The 14,182-nt window shown below is 39.7% G+C and overlaps 1 protein-coding gene across 5 annotated transcripts in view; it reads left to right on the top strand.

Annotated features, from left to right (window-relative positions):
* Positions 1-13,295, top strand: part of LOC139151241 (voltage-gated inwardly rectifying potassium channel KCNH2-like) — a 59,186-nt gene extending 45,891 nt beyond the window's left edge. For 3 of the 5 annotated variants that reach the window (XM_070723892.1, XM_070723893.1, XM_070723894.1), the window contains 3 exons: positions 9,757-9,877; positions 11,036-11,278; positions 12,308-13,287. In XM_070723892.1, coding sequence (XP_070579993.1) covers positions 9,757-9,877; positions 11,036-11,278; positions 12,308-13,020 — 1,077 coding nt within the window. In that variant the 3' untranslated portion in view covers positions 13,021-13,287. Of the gene's footprint in view, positions 1-9,756; positions 9,878-11,035; positions 11,279-12,307 lie in introns of all 5 variants that reach the window. The other 2 variants (XM_070723895.1, XM_070723896.1) reach the window with 2 other exon arrangements.
* The last annotated feature ends 887 nt before the right edge of the window (positions 13,296-14,182 follow it).

Raw genomic sequence — 14,182 nt, 5'->3', positions numbered from 1 at the left:
TTGAAAGTATTTTGACGGTGTTGATGCTAGATACACCCCTGTAGACAACTTTGCTGGCCACAAATAATTTTACCGAAAAAAAGTTAGTTTTATTACCTTTATGATGCAACCATGCCCTCCATGCAGATAACCTTGCACATGGAGGGAATGTAAGATATTACCTTGCTGGCAACAAAATTTAGCTTGTATAGATTCAAGACAATTAGCAAAGATAATAGAATTAGTATTGTTTTCAGAAATTAAGAGCCTAATAAGCGCATTGAGGCCTGCATTAAATGTACGAAGCGTGGGTGGAATGTTGTCTCGGTACGCAAAGTGCTCTATGAGGTCAAATACGTGCCCAATGGCATCGAAACACAGTTGCCAATCGTGTTGCGTTTGAAGGGAAAATACAGGTATTAAGTGAAGCTTGCGATGTAAGCATTGAAATCATGCTCAGACGGGTCACCTTCTGCGTACAGCTCCGATGAGAATTCTAGTTTCCAGTGTTATCATGAATATTCGGCGCACCTGCACATCACTGGGCCCAATCCCCATTATGTGAACAATGGTGTTTCCTCAGGGGCCATCCTGTATCTACAACTAAAACAACTGAACACCTATGGGTTATGTCTTTTTTCAGTCTTGCCGAATATTTATTTGATACATCGCACAGTTTTGTTTCGGTAAATAATAAAAAAATGCTAAATGGGCAAAGTTTGTCTCGTTAATGAATTCAAAAAGCCCTAAATATCCAGCTATACAAAGGAAAACATAAAATGATTAAAGTGAGGCGGTCGTCGGAACTTGTTTACAAACAATGTATTTCATGCATGATATCTGCATCACTTCAACATCATTGCAACATTTAAATTTTATGATATTCATTGTTAGAAAACATGTTTCAACTTTTATCAATCGCCAACGTACCCTAGATACAGCATTTAAATCGGTCGTTGGAGTCCCTGGAAACCTTTGGGCAGAGTTCCGATGTCTGCCTCCCTTTAAGTTTTTGTTAGTTTGCGACAATATCGAATATATACATTTATCGGCGTTATGATCTCTTGCTGTGGATTGACATTTTCCTCAAGAAAATATATTAGCGAGCCTCATTCAATCACAAATTCACATGTGATTTCAAGCTGTTTTATCGAAGTGAGATTTTAATAGAAACCGAAAACATTCGTCAGCTCTTCACAAAATAATTCTCAAACTATTAGAAATGGAAGAATCTAAACGAAAACACTTGATATTGTGTGACAAGCTTATTTGAGTATTCAAATTTCAAACAAACAATCACGCTGTACGAAATCCATGGAGCAAGATGTATGTATAGTAAGTCCTGTCCTTGTATTAATAACAAGATGTATGCAATAAATGAAAATTTCTCCTCATCAGTAATGATTTGTGGAAGTTTAAGAGTCCTCACAATGTGGATACTTCGCCACGAAAAGCCGTTTTCGGACAACACAGCGGAGGAGTGAAATATTTCTTACTGTAGCAAAGACCGTATTGCTGACTGTGTTATGTTGAAAATTCATATCATAGGAATGAAAGCTGACGAGAGAAAATTAGCAAAATCTTTCCTTCCCATCGGGCATCAAGAGTCTTTCCCCTAAGCCTCGGAGAGTTTGTTTTGTTTGACATATACCTAGGCTCAAGGCTCAAGGCGTGATGTCTTCTTAATCTTCCTACATTCTCAAACAACCATCGTCTCAGAGACACTGCGCAAGCAACAAAGGAGCAATTTATCAAATGACACCGACGCGTCAAATTCCTGTCTGGCTGGAAATTTCCAGCCGGGATACGCAGGATATCGATCTCCATGGTGACGACTGTTCGCCATGGTTACATCATTTCATCATTAAAAGTCATCATGAAACATACATTTTGAAGAGTTGCAATACACAATCAGATAAATACGCGTCTCCATGTCTTTCAGGGACTGGACACAAATTACAGGGGGGGTGGGCCGGTGTTTTTGGGGGTGGGTCGCCATTTTTCGCGCAAGCATTTTTGAAGGGTCATAAAATTTTGTGCAAGCCTATGGGGAGGTCACCTTTTTTCATGCATCAAAGCTGAAATTGCATGTGCACGTTATGGAATACTGAAAAAAGAAAAATACCTCCTGGCACTTTCGTTTTCTGCCATTACCATTTTCGGCGCGCCCTTCGGGCGCAAATTTCAGGTATAATAAACAATGTATTGATGATCCAAGCAGCCACATTGATTTAAGTTGTCATGATTTCTACTTATTCAACACTATTGTGCATAACTGTCCCCTATAATGACTCTTTCAATAACAATTTGGGAGATTACTTATTTGACATCATTCTCCCATTGACAATACATTGGGTATAGGTCGGTGTCAAACGTTCATGTCGCTGTATGTACATTTTTTAATTTTTTGAGGACATTGACAGAATACAAACTGTTCAGAATAGTGCATAGTGTCATCAATAACAACTGGAAGCTTCAGGTCGAACAACTTTTGAATAACAATTTAGGATCAGATAACCTATGAGTTATTTGTAGTTTCCTCATAGCCTACAATGTATAGTGAATCAATATTTTGGTGAAATTCCAAAATCAAATTTCTTGCACAACCATGGACTTGAAACCACTCTAGTCTAATCATGAACATTAATACCAATAATTAAGTGTACATGAATGCACAGATTTTCCTATTTTTGTATTGGAAAAAAATTATTCATAGTTTCATCATAGACTGCCATGTATAGTAAATCGACATTTAAGTGATATGCCAAAATCAAATTTCTTGCACAACCATTGACTTGAAACCACTCTAGTCTAATCATGAACATTAATACCATAATTAAGTGTACATAAATGCACAGATTTACCTATTTTTGTATTGGAAAAAAATTATTCATAGGGTTTCACTATAGACTGTCATGTATAGTGAATCAACATTTCGGTGAAATTCCAAAATCAAATTTCTTGCACACACATGGACTTGTAACCACTCTAGTCTAATCAAGAACATAAATATCAATAATCAAGCATACATAAATACACAGATTTGCCAAGTTTTGTATTTAAAAAAATTATTCATAGTTTCTTCATAGACTACAATGTATAATGGATCAACATTTTATGCAAAATTCCAAAAACAAAGTTTTTGCACACAGATGCACGTGTTACCACCCTCTTCTAATCAAGCACAATTATGTCAATTATTCAGGGTCATATATACACAAATAGTGCATATTTTTAATTCTGAAAATTTTTTTTACAGTTTTGTCATAGACTCCCATGTATAGTGGATCAACATTTTATGCGAAATTCCAAAAACAAAGTTATTGTACACAGATGCACATTTTACCACCCTCTTCTAATCAAGCACAATTATGTTAATTATTCAGGGTCCATATATGCACAAATAGTGCAAATTTTTAATTCTGAAAATTTTTTGACAGTTTTGTCATAGACTCCCATGTATAGTTTTGTCATAGACTCCCATGTATAGTGGATCAACATTTTGACAGAAATTCCAAAATCAAATATCTTGTTCACATGTGCACTTGTAAACAACCCATGCTAATCAAGTATATCTATATCAGTTATTAAACATCTGTATATGAACAGATATAGCTAGTTTTATACTGGAAAATACACGTTCGTAGTTTGCTTGTAGTCGACTACATGTATAGTGAATCAACATTATTGATAAAATCTAAAAATTACATTTTTTGTACAGGCATGCACTTTTTACCTGCCACTTCAAGCAAAGTACATTTACATGAATAACACACATATGATTTGATATTTTTTGGACAACGCGTTCTATCGGCCACATTTTGCCTTCCTTTCGGGAGGGCGACTTAAAAAGTATAGCAAGTCAGAAGGGGGTCTTTAACACATTGCGGTTTTTTGGGGGGTATTGAGTAACAGGGGAGGGTCACTTATTTTCATGCACGGATAAGGGGGAGGGTCACTAATTTTTGTGCATGAACTTTTGAAGGGTCACTATTTTTTACGCAGCGGTTTTTCGAAAAACACCGGCCCACCCCCCCTGTAATTTATGTCCAGTCCCTCAGGATAACCCCGGAAAGTGCTGAGCACCGAACATCATCACTGCTACAGTATATGCGCTTCGAAGTTCGAAATTTAAAAAAAGCTCTTAGGGAGCGTTCAGTTTTTACGGCTGGGGGGGGGGCCGGCAAAATCTTGTCGCCGGTGTTCAAAAAAATATAGACCCCCCTGCATTTTTCGTGAAAAAAGATGACCCCCCCCTTTGTCAGACGAAAAAAATTGATGACCCCCCCCCCCCCGCTTAAAAATAACTAAAACCCATACGTCAAATTTACCCGCACGGTTTGGATTTGAACTCCAGTACGCGGCGCACTTTATTCGTGTAGCAGAGATGCCAGTGCACAAACTTCTCAGCCACATCCATGCAAACGTCTGTTAATTAGGACGACTGTAAGGCAATTTTTAACTTCATTTCCATAGACAACTCATGTCCATGGACATTGTATAAAGTGAACTTTATTGGAGTGGTTCGCCAAAGGCAGCCCTCCGGTTAAGAGGGTCATGGGCCATTACGTAAAGTCAACTTTATTCTAGTGGGCCACCGGTACCACCGGTAAAGAGGGTCGATCATGGCTATTGCATAAAGTAGACTTTACTGGACAGGGCTGCTGAAGGCGCACGGCCATTAAGATTGCCGTGGGGTATTACATAAAGTCAATTTATTGGAGTGGGCCGCCGCAGGCGGCCCGCCGGTAAAGAGGGTCGATCATGGCCATTGCATGAAGTAAACCTAATTGGAGTGGGCCGCCAAAGGCGTCTGCCTGTTAAGAGGGTCATGGGTAATACATAATGTATATTTATTGTAGTGGGCCGCCAAGACGGCCCGCCGGTAAAGAGGGTCGATCATGGCCATTGCATGAAGTAAACCTAATTGGAGTGGGCCGCCAAAGGCGTCTGCCCGTTAAGAGGGTCATGGGTAATACATAATGTATATTTATTGTAGTGGGCCGCAGCAGACGGCCCGCCGGTAAAGAGGGTCGATCATGGCCATTGCATGAAGTAAACCTAATTGGAGTGGGCCGCCAAAGGCGTCTGCCCGTTAAGAGGGTCATGGGTAATACATAATGTATATTTATTGTAGTGGGCCGCCGAAGGCGGCCCGCCGGTAAAGAGGGTCGATCATGGCAATGGCATAAAGTGAACTTTATTGTTGTATTATGTTTTTGAAAATGTGGTGACCCCCCTTTCCTACCAGTGAAAAAGCGATGACCCCCCCTTTGCGGATTCCAAAATTCTGATGACCCCCCCCCCGGATTTTGCCGGCCCCCCCCTGGCCGTAAAAACTGAACGGTACCTTAAGTGTCTGTGCAGTCTTAGAGGCATAGATACATGTTTAGATCATTATCTAAAGTAATCGTAAGACTGAAAAGAAATCTACTTGAAATCTACATATCGCAAAACTGCAGTCGTTGACAAGATAATGCCGCCGAATGAAATGAGATTGAACCATTGCTGAAAGCGACAGGACGTACACACGATGAATGCTAGCCGAAGCGGGATTACAGCGTACGCCTGTCGCAAATCCGACATCCGTTGACGCATTCCCTTGGCGAGCAACGCGGCAAAACAAACACGCCAATAAAACTGCAATTCTCCTGGACCGATCATCATCGAACCAATCAAACATCGGGATACAAATGATGCATTTCTAAGGAGCTAGGAGATTACCATGCTCTGACCCAGGGTACCTGTAAACTGCAAGAAAATGTATTTCATCATTGGTGCAACAGTTGCTGTGATCACGTCCTCTCACCTCCACTTCCAAAAGATCACACAGTGGGGGTAGAAATGCAGAAACGTTTTGCATTTGATTAAGTTACCGCCAGTATTTCCCGGAGTTGTACCGTCAAAGGGTTCTCACTTCGATCATATTACCTCCCGCATTTCGAAGAATTCATTTCGTCCTGTTTTTTTAATCAAAAGAAACCCAAGTCATACGTCGATATTTACTCGATTTTCACGAATCACGCCCTTTGTCATGGCACTGCCAGTACAACTATACATTACTATCCGTTAACGACTAACAGATACAATTACATACTTCGTGTTCAATTAAAACGCGAATGCTGAAATAAAAATTCCTCGATCTAGATTCCGGAGAACTCGATACCCTACCTTTTAAAAGTTTTTTTAAAGGTTAGCGATTCTTGACTGTGCCAAGACTTGATGGGGAAGATACTGCGTGGTCTTTTGAAATTAAGATGATGTTTAGCGTGGTGCATCATCACGTCTTCGATATTGCATTCCGCGTTTCTCTTCCCGACGCTCGATGGTGTGTCGCAATGGATGGTTCGTCCAACTGGCGCAACCAATGCGCCATCGGTCACCCAAACCGCGTCCCGTACCTTTGCGATAGTTTTAATCAGACTTCTGCAACTGGAATTCACAACTCCTTGTGATCTTAAGAGAAGCGATAAAATAATGATAGATTGTGTCGCCCTCTGCGTTGTAAATCAGAAGCGCTTCTCTGTCGGATTTTTCGCTCTCCGTTTTAACGTGCAAGTAAGTCCTGTATTTACTTTAATGGTGGAATTATGTGAGTGGACAGGAAGCCGCCCTCTGTAATTCTGATCGTTTTCCGAAGAGCTTGCATACCAATGTGCGATTAACGATAGGTGCAAGATCCCAAGTGGAGAAAGTGTGTAGTCAACCAAAAAAAAATAAATTTAGCATAATAATTTATATTCTACCGTTACCTCGCGTTTACAGCTTGGTTCTCTCAACGGTCGCTGGAATATGAATTTCTTTTGCTGTGATGTTCTTTAATTGAAAAGTGGCCTAGATTTTTGATCATTGTTCAAACATTGCCCCTCGCAAAAGCCTGTATATCCAATAAGTTATCCCCCCGGTTAGGCCTTCAGTTGTGCGTTCAGCACGTGAATTCGGGTAGGTAAACAGCCGAATCCTGGATCCGCCGCGTCGTAGCAGGGTTAAACGCACACCGCGCGTAGTGAAACTCGTGACGTTCACCATATGGTGTATACCTAACAATTCGATCGTTTTGCATACAGGTAAAGTTGCTATCAACAAAAAACAGTGGATTTCGGTCATTCACTCATCGCAGTTCAAATATTTAAGATATACCGCAACGTCAATCTCATTTACCCGCTTATCCCTGACAACGTTTTAAGTTCAGGTTTTGTGCGTATTTACGAGTTCACTCGAAGGTTGGCTGTATTTGGGATTGAAATTTCTCTCGGGAGATGAATATATGCAAAAAATTAAAGATCCATTAGCTGTAACTTTTGTCATTTTTTAAATTTTGTTTGTTCTGGGTATCATCTGCAGTTTCTGGTTTGAATCCCTGAACCATGGAGAAATTCCTAATATTTAGCTCATAAATATACCCTATATGAGTATAATCTGCATTGTTATTGTTTAAATTTTGTATTCAGGTCCGGACTAGAATACATTTATCAACAATAACAATGGTCATTTCACATATACAGGCTGTGTTGGCAAGCAAGACACCGGGCATTGGTCATGATGATCGGATTATAGTAAAATTCTGTAGTTGATACATTGAAACAGAGTAGTGAAAAATTAGTCAAAAGTTACAGCTAATGTCCCTTTAATATAACACAACAAAAAAAAACAAACAAATGACAAATTAATGAATAAAATAATCGATTTGAGGATCAGGTAAATATTTGGCTCACAGGGTCTTACCAAACGTAATTTAAGGGAATTGGTTGTAACCATTAAACATTTATCGTATACTATCTATATAAACCCAGCATCTTCGACAGGTTTCATGACAGCTGTGTCTGTGACGGATAGCACACCTTAGTGTCACGCCATCATTCATTTAATTTGTCCTAAAGTGTAGCGTTCTTGAAATAATTTAATGACACAATCGATCTGCCAGACACGCGAGGCGCCGTCGCACGTGGACGTCGCAGCTTTACAAACGATGCCATCTCAGTGTCACTGATTCAGACACAATGGCGCCGGTGATTTACTGTAACGTTCGGGACATTCCATCACTAATCTCATACCTGTCTTCTCGAAATCTGAAAGACAAATGACGTTTTTCCTTCCTCTCCGATCTACATGTCATAAATACCATAACATGACAGGTTGAGAGCCTACTGATTTTACAGAATATTGAAATCAAATGAACCCGCCATTTTGAATTAAGTTGGACTGACACTGGCTCGGCGGTGAAATTGATGTAATTTTAAATCAACCTCGTCTATAGGAAACCATGTGAGCTTAAATGTCAAGCGAATACAAGTCTCGACGGACTGTGGTATCGTATATTGTGCTACTTGAGTCAGATATGAATCTTTCAATTTTGCTACGGGGGCACATATCGGAGTTCGCGTTGCAGGTATAATGTCACGATAAGTTTTTGTTTCTGTGAATCTGATAACATTGCAAAACTTGTCACCAGAAGGAGAAACGTGCCGACATATGATGAATACAGACGTGCGTTAGAAACCTTCGATGACGTTGACTCTATATTCCGACCATGATTAACTAAGTGAACTATAGAGCTATTGGCGACAAACAGACAACAACATGGCGCTAAAGAAACGCAACAGTCTAATTCTCGGAAATTTCGGAGCAGTGAAAGGGCAAAACATAACAAACAAATAAAGAAATAATAAATAAATAACAAATAAGTGTATATCTAAATAAATAAAATACAGAGATAGAAATGAAAAGGGTTTGATGGTTGCGTAACACACTTGAACATATGTAATGAATATGATGTATTTAATTATGTATTCGTGTATTTCATTAATTATTCACACTTACGTGCCGACTGATTTATTCAATTATATTCTTCCGGATTGACATGACGCACGTCGTTAGGCACCGTGATGTCAGGAAAGACGATAGTAGAACAATGACAAATAAACAACAAGTATATTTTGCATTTATAATAAATTTACCACTCCTGTCTTATTTATCATTATTTGCAAAAGAGAGTGGCTGCCCTGTACTTTACGGTAATCCATAATATCATGCAAATGAGCAATTTGCATAAGCCGATGGGTAAAACGATTGGCGGGTTAATATGCGAATTTTTGAAATGACGTCATAGGCTTTCTCCATTGTCTCATCTCTTTGTTTGAATTGTTAAGCTAAATAGTGCAATAAACTTACTCTTGTTGTATGCTAGGGACCGGATGGATCAGTCACAATTGTTGAGGCCGAGGCCATGTACTGAAAAAATTAGAATTCATCGAACCCTCGGGGTTTCTTTTAGTATAGTCGTAAGCTATAATAAGCTCACATGCGTGTGTTGAATTCAGTATTGAACGGAACAACTTTGATTGCCCAATAGAGTTCGTTAATTGTGTATGAGCAATCGTGAAGCGATGAAAGTTGGCAAGCAATTCATTATTTATCAAACTGACCGACATATATGTGGACACGGTCCCTCCACCGTGATGTGGACGATAAATGAAGTGAATGCCCGTTGAGCGTGGACAGTCGCTGTCATCGTTGTCACACACTGCATTACACATACGAGGAGAATTTCCTCTTGAATGTGTGAAAATTTCTGGTTTTTTTCTGAGCGAGTTTTGCAATCTGGCGCGTATACTGCTGGCTACTAGGACATTGCCAAGCGGCGTTGGTGAAGATATGCGCGTTATGTATGCAGTCACGACTATATTTTTACAAAAAAAATATGTATTCGAATCGTTGAAATTTAGCATGCTCGCTTCATTTATGACGAAATTGTGTATCTTTTGTTCTTGTGTACAGCGGGAAATGCCATCGATGGGAGCCGACTCGAAGCGTCACGACTACCGGGACGAGTCAGTCGGTAAGCGGGTGTCATTAATAGAAGAGCTCCCCGAACAACATCATATGGGTTGGAGACATGGCAAGTTATCATTGCAAATTATGTGCATGCTGGTTTCACTTTGTTTTATCCAATGCCTCGTCACTTTACAAAGGGGGTCGAGACATCTGTAACGTTGATGTTGATTGGCGCCGGGCTTTCGATGGCGTCATGTCAATTTGAGCAGTTGTGGCTCGTACATTACCAGAGAAAAGTGTAGAGGACAGGACAGATCAGTCTAGAATATCACTTGACATGCAACATATGGTAATCATATTGATTCCTGAATCAACTGAAGTGAGCTGTTCCGCACAATTTAATCTGCCGGCAAATAAAATTCAAGAGTGCATATATATTTGCTGCTGGAATATATCGAATTTCCAGTGAGCGGACTTACAGTGTCAAACGCGGACTTGCGTCATAAGTGATCGTCATTGCTACGACAACCGATGGCTTTTGAGATAACTACAGTTGTTTGTAAGGTGATGCATTGTCGATTCAATCGAAGACACCACATCTTACATCCTACAAGACTCAAATGGAAACGCACCCCCCAAAAAACCCCAAACAAACAAACAAACAAACAACAAAAACAAAAACAAACACATAATAAACTTAATAGACAAACAAAGAATACAAAAAATTAACTATATTACTCCGTGCTCATGCATGCACGAACACGTACGTAGATAACAATTTTGTTGGTCAATTCAAGAGTGTTTATTTAGGCAGAGACCCTCCCTCGAAACAACACTAGACTACGCCGACCTAACCAAGCTGGGCGTACCGGACGATGACTACATAATACAAACATACATACATACATACATACATACATACATACATACATACATACATACATACATACATACATACATACATACATACTCATACGTGAAAACATTGTGTGTATGGAGGCAAGGCCAGGAAAAGTTATGTGTCTGTCCATACGTACGTACGTATGTATGCACGCACGCACGCACTTGTATGTATGTGCGCGTACTTGCACATACAAGTAAGTGCGTGCGTGCATACATACGTAACTACGTATGGACAGACACATAACTTTTCCTGGCCCTGCTTCCATACACACAAACACATGGCTGATTTCAGAAGAGCAAGATTTTCACCACAATCATTTATCTTTCTTTACTTCTTGAACTACTTTCTATTTTGAGTTCTTTAATGTTTATCTTGCAGATGAACATGACGACAGGAGCGAACGAACTCGACCGTTCCGAAAATCAAATGTACCCGACGTCGCAAGTGCCGCTACAAGGGAGGAAACTTTATCATCAGCTGCAAGCAAGGACAGGCGGCGAGAAAGCGGTGTTGGCATCTTGGAATTCTCACCGGATAAAGCTGGGCGCGACATCACTCCCTTGAAAATGAACATTAGTCCAAAATGTATTTCAGGACCGTTGGGGGCGCTTGCTGGTCTGGGTACGTTCTGTCACACTGTTCTTTCGTTCTTTTTGCTTATTCAGTTGTAAACCAAATAGTCTCTTCAGTTGACCAAGTGTGTTTAAATATTCTACAGGAGATTTTTAACACATGTCAACGGCCTTGTTTGCTCTTCCCGAATAAAACTCTGTACCCCGTTTTCGACAGGTTTACAAGTAGTAACTTGTTTGCGAAGATTGAGTCTTCATCATAAATCCTTTTTCATCTTAGGTCAACTTCTCAGCCTGATCTCAGTTGTAAATCTGGAGAATGCATCAAGTGTTGCATTCTTTTCAAGGAATAAAATAGGAAATATGCCCCGATATCGGTTACATTGTCCTATTTGCAAATATGTTTAGCGGGATCGCAGACAGTTCTGGGTGACCTTTTCCTTGAACAGGGGTCAAATAATTACCGTACTGTATAGCGATGTTGCCATACCGTTGCAATTGATATTACTTTTAATAACCCCGAGGAATTGTCAATACATGCCACTGTTTGTGATCAAGTTTCCATCCGCGGAGTGAAGCCTCATCTTCTCAACCTTCCCGGGATAAGTTCAAGGTCATGAAGACAAATTTGATTGATTGCTTGATTATTGGATGATCCCCTAAGGGACGGAAAGAGATGAATACTGATGTAGGCGCGTAATACTGTTTCCATAGTAATTGAAGTATTTCGCAAGCAGGATTAACGTACATTATTCACTGTTTGGCGTTTCTTATTGCCGTTACCATTATTATATCCGTCTTTTACTCTAAGTATATATATCTATATATATATATATATATATATATATATATATATTATATATATATATATATATATATATATATATGGTCTCTGCCCGAATCATACATACATATGATACATATCACAATCGCTTCAATGCCTTACTTCAAAATATATCTGAAAACGACTACTTTTGTTTAAATCTTTGAATTTTGCCGATCAAGCTTTTCTGTTTGTGGCATTTAAGTTTTTCAGAATCAACGTTTGGTTTTTTATTTGCGTTGTTGTATTTACCAGGAACTTTCTCTTGCGCAAAAACGGCAGACGTGTATCACCATGAAGAGAGAAGTGACCCGGAGGAAACGTCCCCACTGATGAAGAATAAACGTGGATATCAACAAATTTCTGACGCCGATGACTCTGAGGGACCATCCATTATGAAGAGAAAATACCACCATTACACCATATTGGAGTCGGACAGCAGTCAGGCCGGGCCGTCGGGAGGACGCCCGTCGTCGAAAGTGTTCTCGAGCAGCGCACCGGAAACGGAAACTACGTCATTGACAAACATCTCGTTATCGAGCTCAGCGAGAGTACACGACAGTGATGACCCCAATGTTGGCAGGGCCCCGCGATTAGCTGACGTCATTGTCGAAGATGTCAGCGATTTCGTGTCAAATCCTGATATTGAACGTCGCTTTGACGATTTCAACGACAGAATGAGCAATTTCGAATGCAAAATGCGATCGAGTATGGCGGAAATTTTTGAACTAGTACGCCAGCAGCAACAGCAACTTGCAAGCCTCAAACAGCAAGCATCGGGCAGGGACAGACCTGGGTCACTATCCCTGGATACGTCCAGGATGAAAACTACGTCGTTATCGACGCGACCAGGACCCGATAAAGGAAAAATATGGAAAAGAATTGTTGATAGGAAACCTCACCATGAAATATTGGAGGTCAGTGACTCTGTATCGTCTGACAGTCTAAATGAAGACACGACCACTTGAAATGGTTCACGTGTGACAAATTATCGTTGGAGATACCGAATAACACTGTCTCGAATCGAAACGGTTATGTGTGTCTATAGGATTCGTTGCTATGCAATCCGAACACTTTACTAGTTGGAGAAAGTAATATTACTGTGTATACACACCAGAAAGATAGCGATGCAAATCAATTTAATACTCTGATTACGGACCATTGTATAGATAATTGAGAATAAACTTTTGTATGTGGAGAGAGAGAGAGAGAGAGAGAGAGAGAGAGAGAGAGAGAGAGAGAGAGAGAGAGAGAGAGGAGAGAGAGAGAGAGAGAGGAGAGAGAGAGAGATTGATTGATTGATTGATGATTGATTGATTCATCGAAAAAAAATGATCCGATGTTTGTCAATAAGAGTAGTTTTCCGGCCACATAAATACAAAAAATGCTTGAATGAAGAAGAGACCAATTGTCCAGTCTGGTCAATCCAACATGTAATGCTGAGGTAAGGCTAGTAATTTTTGACCTGTGCTTCAGCAAGTTTACCCTCAATATTTTAAAAGGGTTGGAGCAATTTCAGCTTTTCTATAAAGCTGTACCCAAAGTCCTATGGAGATGTAATTGAATTGCTACAGCTTCCATAACCGTGACATTATTTGATTGTTAGAGACCCAGCGTTTGCGTCGTTCATTTTTGTTTCACAAGAAGTCATACTTACCGGCTGAAATAGGTACAGCAAAATGACATACCATTAGTTTTGAAATAAATTAATGAAAGTATTATGACATTGGGCAGATATTAGGGCTTTAAAGTATCTGCTTTCGGGTTGTAAAGTATCTGCTTTCGGGTTGTAAAGTATCTGCTTTCAGGTTATCATGATTTCTATTTTGATTATGGTCGTGTGCATGACCGACCTTCTTAACTGGATAATTCCGTATTGTTTCCAGTCATTTTCATGGACGGTATAAATAAATCAATTTCATATGGGATGTCATGATCATATGCTAGTATCATCAAGACATTTGGTTACTCTATATTTAGCTAAGAACACTTGAGAGCTTTCTAGAATTAATTCCTTACTATGTGTAAGTATTCTTCAACTTTCATGAAACTTTATTTACCTGAACTGAATTTCTGAGTAAAATAAACACCAATATCACACATGTACTCTGTGCACCTATTTAACATATT

Source organism: Ptychodera flava, chromosome 15 (genome assembly GCF_041260155.1).
Source record: "Ptychodera flava strain L36383 chromosome 15, AS_Pfla_20210202, whole genome shotgun sequence".
Classification (NCBI taxonomy): domain Eukaryota; kingdom Metazoa; phylum Hemichordata; class Enteropneusta; family Ptychoderidae; genus Ptychodera; species Ptychodera flava.
The sequence above is the reverse complement of the archived record's forward strand: the minus strand, read 5'-3'. Positions and strand labels throughout refer to the sequence as shown.